Below are 14714 nucleotides of genomic sequence, written 5' to 3'. Positions count from 1 at the left end.
AAAGATTAATTGTGAATTTTAATATCAATCCATCGATTCAGTAAAACATTCTTAGGTTGTCTAGAAATAACACACATATATTGCTATCCATCTGAGACTTTATTAAGTTTAAAATCCTGAGAATGGAAATGTCAACCATAGAGTTTAGTTGGGTTAAATTTTAGTTCTTTTAAAACTAACACTCCTACATTTTAAATGAAGTTATGTTAAATATAAGTAATATTCTTATGATGAATTAATCCATATTGTTAAATTCATGTCATGTATTTAATGGTTTTTCAAATAGGTGAAACTTCTAAATATATTAACATCTTGACATTTTCCAGCTTCTTTCCTTTTAATATAGTTCATTGGACTTGCTGACAAATAATATAATTTCTTAAATTTTTCTTTTCCAGTAAAATAGCATTCTGCCTCACCCCTCACCAAAATAAGAACAGTTCATTTCACATTTTATGTTACTCTTTATTCCCTAGACTTTAAGAAAGACTATATTCTTGGGGAATGCATTTAAAATTTGACTTTTAAATAAGGAGTCCAAAGATATTTTATTTCAAATATAAGCCTTCTTTTCCTGATTATCTGTTTCTATAAAGATATATTAATAATCTCAGAAACTACATTTATAAATGTGATAAAGTTTTTATACTTGAATTAAAATTACCATTGGTTTTTTTATTAGTAAAATATACATAATGTAAAACATATTTGAATCAATTTAGGTGTATAATTCAATGGTATTAAGTATATTTACAGTGTTGTGCAATCATCACCATCATCCACATGTGAAACTTTTTCATCATCCCTAACAGAATCTCTAGATTTATTAAGCAATAATGTCTCAATTACACACTTCTCAGCAGCCCCTTTATTCACTCTCCATCTCTATGAATTGGCTTACTCTAGGTACCTAATATAAGTATAATAATTTGTCCTTTTGTATCTGGGTTATTTCACTTAGTGTGTTTCCAAGGTTTATCCATGTTGTAGCATGTATCAGAAGTCAGTATTTACCTTTGGTTTCTTGATTGTTAGTAATAATTCTAAACCTGTGAGGTTGTTTGAAGATCTAAAAAATTAAATGTATGAGGGATGTCTGACTCAAAATTTGAAAATGAATAGTATTCCTCCTCAGTATTATCCATAGTGTCATATACTTATGTCCAGATTAACCACAATTCTAGTTTGCTTCTGCCTTCCCCATTTTCTCCTTTAATTTCCAGCAATTCAAAGTGCTTTCCAATGTCCTAGCTTTGTTTTACTTTCTACTATCTTGTCCAGTTGAAGCCAAGAAACCAGACATGTGTTCTGTGAAACTTAAGGATGCAAAACTGTCATGAGAGGCATAACTAAGAATGCTTATATTATCATTTTGTGCAACCCCCTTTAATTAAAGATATATTCACCTGGGAATAATCTCTGAAATTATTATGTATTATTGGCCAACCCTTCTTATTCTATAAGAAAATAATAATAAAAAGTAGATACCTTAATTATGTATATGTTTCCTACATTCTGACTGATTTAATTTTAACTCACTAGCCATCACTTCTAGCTAGTGCTTTCATGTGAACAATTTCTGGATAGGTTTCTGTATAACATTATTTTGTCAAACTTATCCATATTTAACCAAAAATGTTCTAAATCACTGATTTTATCATTTACTGGGATAACTACAGGGTCACTTTTTCAGTACAGCTTTTTATATGGCTTTAGTTATGGTACCATATAATTCAGCAATGCCTAAACTTGGAATTGATAGAGAATGAACTAAAAGTTCAAAAACAGTTTTATAGGTTTTTTTATATCAATTGGAAATTTTGTGTGACCTTTTAGCAACAACAGTTATGCTAATATTAATCTCATCCAGCATAAGGTACACATAATTAAGAAGAGGCAATTTCAAGAGAAAAGAAAGATTTAAGCTTCCTTAAGGGTACAATGTTTTCACCATGCTTTACTTTCATAAAAAAGTTATTTTGGAACCACTTCATTAATAGTAAAAAATCCACTCCTGAAAGCATGTTTTTTTCTTTTTTTCTTTTGTTTTGTTTCATTTTTTGAGTTCCCAGTCCTCTGGGTGAAGATGAAGACGAAGAAAGAAGAGAAAAAGAATATACCATGTCACTACACCTAATATTGATAACAACAACACTACAATTATAAGCACTATGGGCTGAAACCAAAGTTTATCAGAAATTACTTCATTTAATGCTCATAAGAGCTTCTTGAGGGAGGTAATTATATCCCCATTTTAGAGATTAGAAAAGTGATTTCCCCCTAATCAATCAAACTGTACATTAAAGACCTAAGATTTCAAAGGTTATCTGACTCTTCACTAATTCTTTTCGTTGCTTCATGAAAATTATTTACTGAATATAAAAGTGTTATTGGATTCAAGTCTGGTTAGTTTATTATGATGACATAAATCAATATTTGCTACCAGATATCTCCCTTTAATTTCTGGATTTTCCTTAGGACTACATTATGTATATTTTGAAGTATATTTTGTATACCACAACTGAACAACACAATCTATTGAACAGATCTATCTGCTTACTGAAATAAAAGTATTCTGCATTTATTGCTGCTGTCAGAGTTACTCAATTGTTTTTCTGGCCTTCCATTGAATTTATGCCAACTCTGTGTTCACTTATATCTTAAAAGAAATAGGAAAATCCCAATATGTTTGATGTTTTGTGGCATGTGCTGCAGAAGGCTTCTTAACAGCTTGTCAATAGAATTCAATATCAATTGATAATCAATAGAAAATAAGAAGGAAGTTCCTTCTTACATTTGTGGCCATTTATGAATATCACTATGATGCATAATGCAATATCCTTCTGAATTACTTTATGTATTTTAAATCCAAAGTTTTATTTTTCTTTGACTCCTTCAGATTTTCAAATGCTATCTCGACAATATTACTATGCACTACCCTGAAAAATATGCATGACAATCACTCAACTCAAATTTTATTTTACATACTCTTTCAAGATGATCATTCTTCTTGAAATCTTATTTGCCTCCTGGAAACTGTGAGAATATAATTTGATGGATATGGAACACTGTTACTAGTTCTTCATAGAGGCTAATCTGTACTTCCATGTAGGGAAATCATTAAGAGTAGATGTTATTTGGAGGTGTAAGATTGGGGATTACACATCTTTCAAATGGGATAGCCATCCCACATCATCAAGCAGCCTTTACCTTTTATGATGTTCCTTATTTATCCTGCTATTCATGAGGAAAAGGCCATTTGCTTGTCAGTTTTTCCCTAAGACTGTTATATCAGAAAAGGGGAATTTAGTTGCTTCCATGTTTACTTTCTCCTACGAGCCACTCAGAATTGGGAAGTTTTTTTTCCTATTGGCTTATCTCCCTTATCATTCAGAAAAATAGTAAAACTAATAAATTAACATATTTCCTATCTTTTACTCCATTTCACTAGGTACATCTTAGCAGTATAGATTTTTCTACAAGGTTTTGTAGAGAATATTTAAAATAAAGCATAATACACTCAGTATCTGAAGCTAAACTTACTCATTATGACCATCATTCTTTGCCTTTCCACAGGAACAAATAGTTGTAAACATACCTACTTTCTGCTCCTTACCTCTTAGAGTAAGAACATCACAATAACATTTAAAAAAACCTCTTAGGCATATTTCCCTGAAATTAAATGGAAAGAGTCTGTACTCTACTAATGAATGACAAGAAGCGGGTTGACTGACATAAAATTAAATTCTCAGTGTTCCTCTGTATAGCAGTGGAAACAATGTGATCTGCTGGTTTTTTGGAGTAGGTTAATCATTTTTATCTGAAAGTTTTAGTTTATGTATGTAATTTTCCCACTAGAAAATATGGATGTAATAATAAAAATATACACCTAACAAGAAATCTTTTAACAAAATAATCTTATATTGTTATAAAATTACTTGGGACTAATCCAAACCTATATCATTTAAACTCAGCAAAAAGAATCAAAATACAAATACTCAATTTAAACTAAGCTTAGTTTACAACTAAGCGAAGAGGACTCAAATAAAAATATTAAATTACAGGAGCCTCTGGCTTACATACAAAAGGCCAAATTATGATAAAGAAAATAAATGAGAAACTTGAAATCTACTTTTGAATTTATTACACATTTCTTCATTAAAATGTATAAATGGCATCTACATATATTCAGCTGAATATTTACAAAATGTATAGAGTTTAAGAAATAAAACAGATGTAATTAAATCAGTAGACTAAATCATATATATCTGGTGTAATTTTTATTTTTTAACCTTAATATTTTCTTTTCTGATAGTCAAACAAAAATCTGGATATATCAATTAATGCGTCAAACAACTTTAATCTCAACATTACGTGGTCTGTCGGCTCAACAGGTAAAAAAATGTTGATGTTATACCTCCTCTACATGTGTTCCTATCTGGAAGTTGTTCTAACATTATCTTCTACTGCTAATTAAATAAATGAAATTTTTAAAATGTTATATGCCATTATTATTTTGCTGTTACTGATAAAAATAATAAGTAGAGAAAAGAGAGCTTCATTATTTTGTTAACTTTCTCCTTTATTCAATTAAAATTAGATAGGTAACAAATATTATACACTAAATTAAATTTTTAAATGACAATGTTATAAACTGTGATTTTAATTAGATAAATTGCTTCTTTAATGACTAGAGACTGAAATTTCAATTATTTGATTCACTACTGAAAATATAAATGTAATTATTAACCTTAATATTTATATAAGACAATGAAATTCTTCTGTGCATGCTGATTAAAGTGATATCTATTATTATCAAGCTTAGAAAATATGACCCCTTGTCAGCTTCAGGGCTCAGAGGAGTTAAAAAACACATAATATGTGTTTCATAATAAGGTTAATAAATTTAAATTACTGACTTAAAAAGCACGTCTGAGAAGCTGTTCAAATTTTAATGTTGAATTATGAAATGTATTCTTACTTTTTTTTTTGAGACCGAGTCCTGCTCTGTTGCCAGACTGGAGTACAGTGGTGCAATCTGGATTCACTGTAACCTCTGCTTCCTGGGTTCAAGCGATTCTTCTGCCCCAGCCTCCTGAGTAGCTTGGGACTACAGGTGCACACCACCTTGCCCAGCGAATTTTTGTATTTTTAGCAGAGACGGGATTTCACCATGTTGGCCAGGATGGTCTCAATCTCTTGACCTCATGATCCACAGGCCTCGGCCTCCCAAAGTGCTGGGAATACAGACATGAGCCACTGTGCCCAGCCCTTCTTACTTTAATTTTAATTTTATTTTTACTTTCATTTAAAAATGTTATTGCTATCTCATTTTCTATATCAAAGGTATACTATTGCATAAATGTGCTGGAAGTTGTTTCTTTTTTTAATAGAAAATTCATAGATTCTTAGGAGTTTATATTTTATTTCTGAAAATTAAGTCATTGTGCTATTTTCATAGGTAGAATATTATGGATATATAAAATTCAAGAATTAAGAGATCTTTTGCAATTTGAGAATTTATATATTACACTTAAGAAATTAAAATCCAGGCAAATAGACATTTTGTTGCTATTAGTGCCAAACATATAGTAAAATGTTGGCACTGTGGGTTTTATTAGTGAAAAATTTATAACAACTTATCCTGTTAATTTGAAAGTTATTTCTGACCAGTAAAAAACTGTAAGGGTTTAAAAATCTATCTACAAAATGTCTGTAATACATTTCTAATCACTTTAGAACAATGATTTTAGCAAGCAAGAAATCATAGGTTCTTTCAGAGTCCCAGACCAAACCTCAGAAATTTTTGTTTATTGGGTTTGGAGATGGAGTCATGGAATCTGCATTTTATAAAAGCACACAAGGTGATTATGGAATAGATGGTTAGTTAAAAATTAATTCAGTTACCTGGTATACTAATTCTACTTATTTTTACTATTGATTAAGGTGAAAATACTGCTAAGATTGTTGGAAATGCTTTGTTCTATTTCATTAACTTCGGTTAATGCTTATTGAGCACTCAATAGGTGTTTAACTAATTGAGCATTTAGTGCCTGTTTTAACTTATGGCCTCCACCCAATTTATTTAAAGCAGTGATTGTTCAATTTGTGGTAAGACAAATAAATTGATTTTTTTTTACATTTTTAAATTGGATTGAGACGCACAAAAGTATGATCTGATTTGTTTTGAAATGCTCTGTGGACTTGTAAACAGAATGAGCTCATTTTCTAGAGTCATATGTACTTGAGTTCCAAAGAGGAGTTTACTTCTTAGTAGCTATAAACTTGGGGCAAGTGCTTTAATCTTTCTGAGGCTCAGGTTTGAATCTGAAAAATAGAGTTAATAATACCTCTGGGATATTATTGTTTTAAAAAAATATTATAAAGTCTCTAAACCAGTGCCTAGTACATAGCACTTAATCGGTAGCATTTTTAAAAATAACTTTTATACTAAATTTATTTCCATCATATTTATGTCAAACTTATTTTCTTTAATTCAAAATTATAAACATGAGTATATTTTGATAATTATAATTTTATAAGAGCAATTATAAAAAGCCAAGTGTAATATGCATTTTAAAATTCATAAAGATATTTCCTAATATTAATTATTTAAATTATTTACATTTTAGCTGGAACAATATCTGGGGAAGAGACTCCTATAGTTTCCAAGAATAATATAAAGGAATACAGAGATAGTTTTTCCTATGAAAAATTTAACTTTAGAAGCAATCCTAACATTACATTCTATGTGTACGTCAGCAACTTTTCCTGGCCTATTAAAATACAGGTAAGTGTTAAAAGTATTTACTTCTAATGACCTTCATTTCATTAAAAAAAGAATGATGCTTTTGTCCAAAGTGATGGTACATATATATTTCTTGACTTGACTAATACTAAAACTGTATTGACCTTTGATAAATAAGGTCTGTGAATGTCAGTGATGATGAATTTTTCCATAAAATACTCATGGAACCCACAAACTCTATATTTAAATATTTCAGTGATTATTATGTACTAAGAAATGCAGCAAAACCTGAAATAACTGAAATGTTTTGATTTTCTGATTTATTACATACTTTAAGTGAGGGTTAAATAAATAGCCTTCTCATATAAGCCCACTTGAAATTATTTTCTGTGTTTAAGTAATCTTATTTTTACTTTAGCACATTCTGAAAATAATCTGATCTTTCATTAAAGATTTAGAATTAACAGTATTTAAGTTACCTCTTTAAGATCCATTACCTCACATCATTAATTTCCTAATCTATATTATATATGTGTTTTTCATTTCATTTTTGTTATGGTTACTGAAGACTTCAGATTTACTTCTAGAAAAGAATTGGAATATTCTTTCTATCTTGTAGTCAAAGTTTATGTTCTTAATTTATATTATTTTCATGAAGGAAAAGCCTATCTATTGGAATGTTGGGATTTATTCATTCCTTTACAACTGATTGATTAATTTACATTAATTATTTGAGCAGCATATATATATATATAAAAATCCCTGTTCATGGCTTCTGTGTTTTAAAATCTTAAAAAGATTTTCAGGTCATCCCTTCCCTATGTATTAATAAATTACAGTATATGCCCTGTAACTAGAAATGTTTGCAAGTTTTATTTATAATACTTTCTATAAGATTTGTGGAAAGAATGAGTAATTTTTAAAATCATGTTTACTGGAAAAAGTTTTTCTTCTTATTTTTAAGGTTGATTTAACACTTAAGGTAATTACTGAACTGTTCAAGAAATATGAGTATAAATTACCATTTGGTAAACTTTTGGAAATTAATTTGAGAAATTTACTTCTTCATTGTATAGTGATTGATTTAGATGTTGATACAGTAAGAAAAATACCATAAATATTTTGTCTTTAAAATTTTAACATTGAGGATATGTAACTTTATTTCCTAAGATTCATAGAGAAATATTTATCAAATTTCACTTCTTTTATTCAGTGATGTTTGAAAGGGAAAGGGTTCATCTATACAATTTACTAAATAGTAATTAAAATTGATATAATTATTTTAAATTGTTTCCTGTCTTTTATTTCTCATTTATATAATTTTGAAAAAACCATTACATGGTTATTTTAGAATGTTCTTGTGGTTAGAAATTAACTTTCTAAATTGGGCTTTTTGAGAACTTATTCTTCTGGAAGAGAAATCAAAATTTGTGTAATGAGGTTGAAATACTCCACTCTCTGACAATAATACAGGGTGGAAAATAATTGAGGTGGACAAGATATGTGGGCCTAATTTCTCCTCTTTATTAAACTCATACATTATGCCTAAGTAATATGATATATTAAAGCAAGAAGTATTAATATGTGTGCTTATTTATAAAACTATAATAAACTTTATACAAAACACAGTAAAATTATTTTAATTATGATTTTAAACACTAGCAGCCATCATTATACTCCCTTTCAATAAATTCATAAGTTTTCCAAATTCCACCTACAAGTGATATCATGCAATATTTGTCTTTGTGATTGACTTGTTTATTTAGCTTAATATCCTTCTGTTCCTTCTGTATTGTCATAAATGGCCAGATTTCCTACTTTTTAAAGGCTGAATAATATTCTATTGTTGTGTGTGTGTGTGTATGTATATAAATACATATTATATATATGAAACATACAGACGTAAATATCACAATTTCTTTATGCCTTCATCTATCCATGGACACAGCTCGTTTTTATATTTTGGCTATTGGAAGTAATGTTTCAAAGAATGTGAGAGTGCAGCTGTATCTCTGAGATACTGATTTCATTTAGTTTGAATATATCCTCAGTAGTGGGATTGCTGGATCATTGGTAGTTTTATTTTTAATTTTTTGAGGAATCTTCATACTGCTTTACATAATGGCTGTACCAATTTACATTCCACCAATTGTGTGTAAGAATTTCCATTGCTCTACATCTATTCTAACACTTGTTATCGTTTGTATTTTTGATATTGGCCATCATAACAGCTGTGAGGTGATATCTCATTGTGGTTTTAATTTGGATTTCTAAGATAATTAGCAATGCTGAGCACCATTTCATATACCTATTGGTCATTTGTATATCTTCTTTGGAGAAAACTATAATCAGGTCCTTTGCCCATGTTTTAAATTGGGTTTTTGTTTTCTTGCTATTGAGTTTCATGATTTCCTTACATATTTTGGATGTTAACTCCTTATTGAATGGATTGTTTGCAAATATTTTTTTCTATTCTGCAGGGTGCCTCTTAGTTTGTTGATTGTTTTCCGTTGCCGTGCAAGGAAACTTTTTTCACTTTGATGCAGTCCCACTTGTTTATATTTGCTTTTGTTGCCTGCGTTTCTGGTATCATATCCAAAAACGTCATCGATAAGGCCAGTGTCAAGGAGCTTAGTCCCTTTATTCTGTTTAGGATTTTTATAATTACAGGTCTTATATTTACATCTTTAATTCATTTTGAGTTGATTTTTATGTATGATATAAAGTAGGATTAGAATTTCATCTTCTGCATATAGATATCCCAGTGTTGCCATTTATTGAAGAGACTATCTTTTCCTCATTGTTTATTCCTGGCACTGAGTCAAAGATCAGTTGACCCTGTGTGTGGGTTTATTTCTAGCCTTTCTATTCTCCTCCACTGTTATTAGTGTATTTTTATGCCAGCAACTTACGGTTTTGATTACTATAGATTCTTAATACAGTTGGAAATCAGGAAGTATGATGCCTCCAGCTTTGTTCTTCTTTTACAAAATTTCTTTGACTATTTGCAGTCTTTTGTGGTTCTTTTTGAATTTTAGGAGTTTTTTCTATTTCTGTGAAAAATGTCATCGGAATTTTGATAGCAATTGTATTGACTCTGTAGATCACTTTGGGTAGTGTGGCTGTTTAAACAATGTTAATTCTTCCAATCAATGAACATAGGATAGTTTTCCATTTATTTTTGATGATTTCAATTTCTTTCATCAGTGCTTTATAATTTTCAGTGTGCAGGCCTTTCATTTCCTTGGTTAAACTTAAGTATTTTATTCTTTATTCTATTGTAAATATGATTGTTTGCCTTTTTGTTTTGGAGAGTTCATTGTTAATGTATAGAATTGTAACTGATTTTTGTATGTTGATTTTGTATCCTGCAACTGGACTGAGTTTATTAGTTTTAACAGTTTACTGGTGGCCTCTAGGGTTTCCTGTGTATGAGAACATGTCATCTGCAAACAGAGACAAGTTTTCTTCTTCTTTTCCAATTTGGAAGCCTTTTTTTTTTCCTTGTCTACTAGTTGTGTCTAGATCTACCGGTACTACATTGAAGTAGTGAAACTGGGCATTCTTTTATCTTTCCTAAAATTAGAGGAAAAACTTTGTGCATTTTGCTGTAGTGTGGGATGTTAGATATTGGCTTGTCATATATGTTCTTTATTGTTTTGAGGTACATTTCTTTTAAACCTAATTTGTTGAAAGTTTTTTTTTTTTTATCATAAAACAGTGTTAAATTTTGTCAAATGCTTTTTCAGTGTCTATTGAGATGATAATATGATCTTTGTTTCTCATTCTGTTAATGTGGTATATCACATTTTGGTTCAGATATTTTGAACCATCCATGCATCCCTGGGATAAATCCCACTTGATCATGTTTTATGATACTTTTAATGTGCTGTTGACTAAAATGTGGTTGACTAGCATTTTGTTTAGGATATTTGCATTTACGTTCATCAAGGACATTGGCTTATAATTTTTTCCCCATATGTTCCCTATGGTAAGCTGTGGTACAACAGTATTTATGTATTTACTTGTTTGTTTTCCCTCTTACTGATATTTTACTATTGTATTTATTTTTTAAATAACAGAATACAGCATTATTAACTATAGTCACCATGTTGTACAATAGAAATTTTCAACTTAATCCTATTTAACTAAAATTTTGTATCCTTTTACCAACATCTCTGAAATGCCATTGATTTTCTTTTCTTGTAGTCTCTTTGTCTGACTTGAGTGTCAGAGAAATGCTGGCCTTATGGCATAAGTTTGGAAGGGTTCACACTACTTACTTCATATTTTTGGAAGAGTTTGAGATGGCTTGGTGTTAATGCTTTAAATGTTTGTTAGAATTCACCAGTGAAGCCATCTATTCCTGGGATTTTCTTTGTTGGAAAGTTTTTTATAACTGATTCAATCATCTTAGTTATTGTTGGTGTGATCAAGTTTCCTATTTTTACATGATTCAGTCTTGGCAAGTTGTATTTTTCTAGGAATTTTTTCATTGTTTTCTAAGTTATGTAGTTTGTTGGCATAAAATTGCCCACAGTCATTTCTTATGACCTTTTGGTATCTATGGTGACAGTAGTAATGTCTCCTTATACATTTATAATTTGTTTAAGTCTTGTCTCTTTTTTCCCTGGTTAGTCTTGTGAAATATTTGTCAATTTTTAAAATTGTTTTAAGAACCAGCTGTTTATCTTTTCTATTGTTTTTCTATCCTGTATTTCATTTCTGCCATGATCTTTATTATTTCCTTCCTTCTGCTAACTTTAGGCTTCATTATGGAACAATTCTGTTGCCATTTATTGTAAGGCAGATCTAGTAGTGATGAATTTCTTCAGCTTTTGCTTCTCAGCTTTTATTTCTCCTTCATTTCTGAAGAACAGCATCGCCAGGTACAGTATTCTTGGTTGGCAGTATTTTTCTTTCAGCACTTTAAATATATCATCTTACTCCTTACCTGTGAGGTTTCTGCTGAGAAATCTTTTGATATCCTCAGAAGTATTCTCTTGTATGTGGTGGGTCATGATCTGATTCTGAGGTGCCTTAGTGAAGTCATTTTTGGATTGAATCTGCTTGGTGATGTTCAGCTTCATGGATCTGAACATCCATATATCTCATAAGAATTGGGAAGTTTTGAGCCATTATTTTCAGGTTAATAGATGCCTGGAGGTTAGGGACTGTGGTGGGTGAAATAGAGGAGGGATGGAAGGAAGATATAGAGGTTTTTAAAGAGTATCATTAGGGATCTTATGATATTTTTAATGTTTTTTTCATGTTAATGAGTTTTGGAGAGAATTAAAATTAGTTAATATCATAATGAATAATCCTTGTCTTATTAAACTACTATTTAATAGTGCACTTTGCATCACTGCACATCAAACAAAACCTTCCCTTTTCCGTCCTATGCATATATTATAGGCATCAAAAATGGAGGATAATTTTAAGCAGAAGTGTCTTCACCCTTCATTGGAGCACCAATTTCTATATATATTCATTTGCAGAGAAGGAAAACAGAAAACAGATTATAAATATGATTAGAGACAAGTTGTAAAGTTCTAGAATATTTATGTCTTTTTCAATTATTGTCATGAAATGCTGCTATTATTTATATATATATTAGGTAATGTATTTTGAAAATTAGGAAGTTAATATGTAGCAAAACACCTTTAAACTAGACCTATCAGTTTGTCAGTTATGTCAGCAATGATTCTAGTTATTGTCAATGGAAGTAGTCCAGTGTCAATGATTATTTCTTAGTCCTTATAGTATTTAATTCTCGGTGGCATATCTCACTGATTTCTTTTCTCCATTTGGAATAACTGTTTCTTCAATTTCTGTTGCATCTGTCTTTCCCATATTTGTAATTTCAGTCAAGTCATTCATTCATCTGAGCTTCAATTATCCAATCTATAAAATGAGGATTACTAATAGTACTTAATTATTGGGTTATCATGATGATTAAATGACATAGTAATGTGAAACAAAACTATAGCTATTACACTGAATAATTGTTCTAAATTATTACAAATTGGTATTTAAGAGAGTTTTTGATCTTCTCATTATTTACCTTACCTATTTAAAAATTTCCCATAATATTTAAGATAAATTTACTCCTTTATCTTTTACTGATGTATATTTGGTTGATTAGTTCTACTACAAGTCATACAAAAATTATAACTGCTCATCATAACAAGCAAAGACAAATTATTTAGTTTTATTCACTTTTGTTTCACATCTTTCTACAGTGAGAGTTTAAATCAGTGATTTTAGAACTTTTATTTTTTCTAATATATGCTCTACAGCTATAAATTAACCTCTCTGCACTGCTTTGATCACATTTTATACATTTTTATATGTTGTATATTCATTTTTATTTAGTCCAAAATATTTCCTGATTTTTCCCTGTGATATTTTCTTTGATATGTAAGTTATTCTGAAATGTCTTATTTAATTCTCATATACTTTGGAATATTTCCAGTGTCTACTTTTAATTAATTTCCAATTCAGTTTTCCCTATTGTCAGAGGAAATCTATGGTTTTAATCCTCTTTATTTTATTAAGGCTTTTTTGGGCATATATTTTATTTTGCAGAAAATCCATGTGCTTAAAAAGCAAAGTGCCTTCTGCTCTTGTTATTCTTTTAATGCCATTTGGATATTTATTTGACTTATTCAGTGTCTGAGATTATTGATGATTTTCTTTCTACTTCTATCAATTACTGAAAAGATTATGGAGATTTCCAATTATTTTTGGTGATGTGTTTCTTTTTTTAATATTGTCAGATTTTCTTCTTGTTTTTTGAAATTGTAGTAGTTTGTGCATGTACATTTACATAAAGGGTCCCTTTGCTGAGACTTTTATTTTTAGGAAATGTTCTTTTTTTATCTTTATTAAATCTACGTATCAAACTACTTTCAGCTCCCCAGACATCTGTCCTCTCTCATTTATTTCTTTTTACTCATCATTTTTACATTCTGTATTTATTTCTTTCAAATGACCTTTCTGGCCTTAAGCTTACTAACTTGTGCCTAGCCTTTGTTTAATTGTGAATATAACCCCCTTTTATACCTAACAACTAGCAATTACTCTTTTCTTACAACTGGCATATTCAACTTATCAAAGTTTATTTATGTTTATTGTTTCACTTATTTATCCCCTATCAGCCCTTAAAGTCTTTTACAGAAGAAACTATATATTTTAAAAATATTTTTAGTACTTAGCTGAGGTAACTAAAGGAATAGTTTTTCAATTAAGAGATGAGTAACATATTTCTCTGGAGAAAGGAATGTATAGATAAAATATGCTTTCTTATTATACTCTTAAAAATGATTTAACATACAATGTAGATTATTAGTACAATAAAAGATTTCTCCCTTATATTTACAAAAAGCACATTGGTTTCTTATTTAATAATAACCAAAATTCTTCCTTTTCCCAAAATGAAATTTTATAGTAAGTTGTTTTGTTAGTTAAGATTTTTTTTACAAGAAACAGAAATCGTGCTTCACTAACAAACAGAAGGAAATGTATTGTTAGCATAAAGTGTTGCTAACAATATGAAGGGAAGAATAAATCATCAGGTTTTCAATACGCAGAAAGCTTTCAGTTCTAGCAGCTTTCAGTTATGTGCATTATTTGACATTTTTAACTGGGCATGCCTGCTGTATTGAATAAAATCTCATGATTTCTCCAACCCAACCTATAAATATTCACTCAAGGTCTAAAATCTTAAGTGAATGAGTCCACTGGCAAATCTAGGTCACCTGTCTAACTTCCTCCTGACCTATAATGGTGCAAGAAAAAAAAAATCTCCGGGAAAATAGTTTTTGACTTCTATGCTGGAAGGTATGGGACTTGGAGTCACAACCCCAGTAAGGAAAAAATATCTGATGAAATAATTATTTGTTTGGTCAGAAGATATTTGGTGATCAAAAGTCAACAAATACTCTTTATCATGAAAATATTACAG

General features: G+C 29.8%; 1 protein-coding gene across 1 annotated transcript in view; it reads left to right on the top strand.

Moving 5' to 3' along the window:
• Positions 1-14714, top strand: part of ATRNL1 (attractin like 1) — an 829354-nt gene that overhangs the window by 352501 nt on the left and 462139 nt on the right. The window contains 2 exon segments of the mRNA XM_017543810.2: positions 4316-4394; positions 6633-6790. Coding sequence (XP_017399299.1) covers positions 4316-4394; positions 6633-6790 — 237 coding nt within the window.

Source organism: Cebus imitator, unplaced genomic scaffold (genome assembly GCF_001604975.1).
Source record: "Cebus imitator isolate Cc_AM_T3 unplaced genomic scaffold, Cebus_imitator-1.0 Scaffold161, whole genome shotgun sequence".
In the NCBI taxonomy this organism is placed as follows: domain Eukaryota; kingdom Metazoa; phylum Chordata; class Mammalia; order Primates; family Cebidae; genus Cebus; species Cebus imitator.
This window is presented reverse-complemented; position numbering and strand designations above follow the sequence as displayed.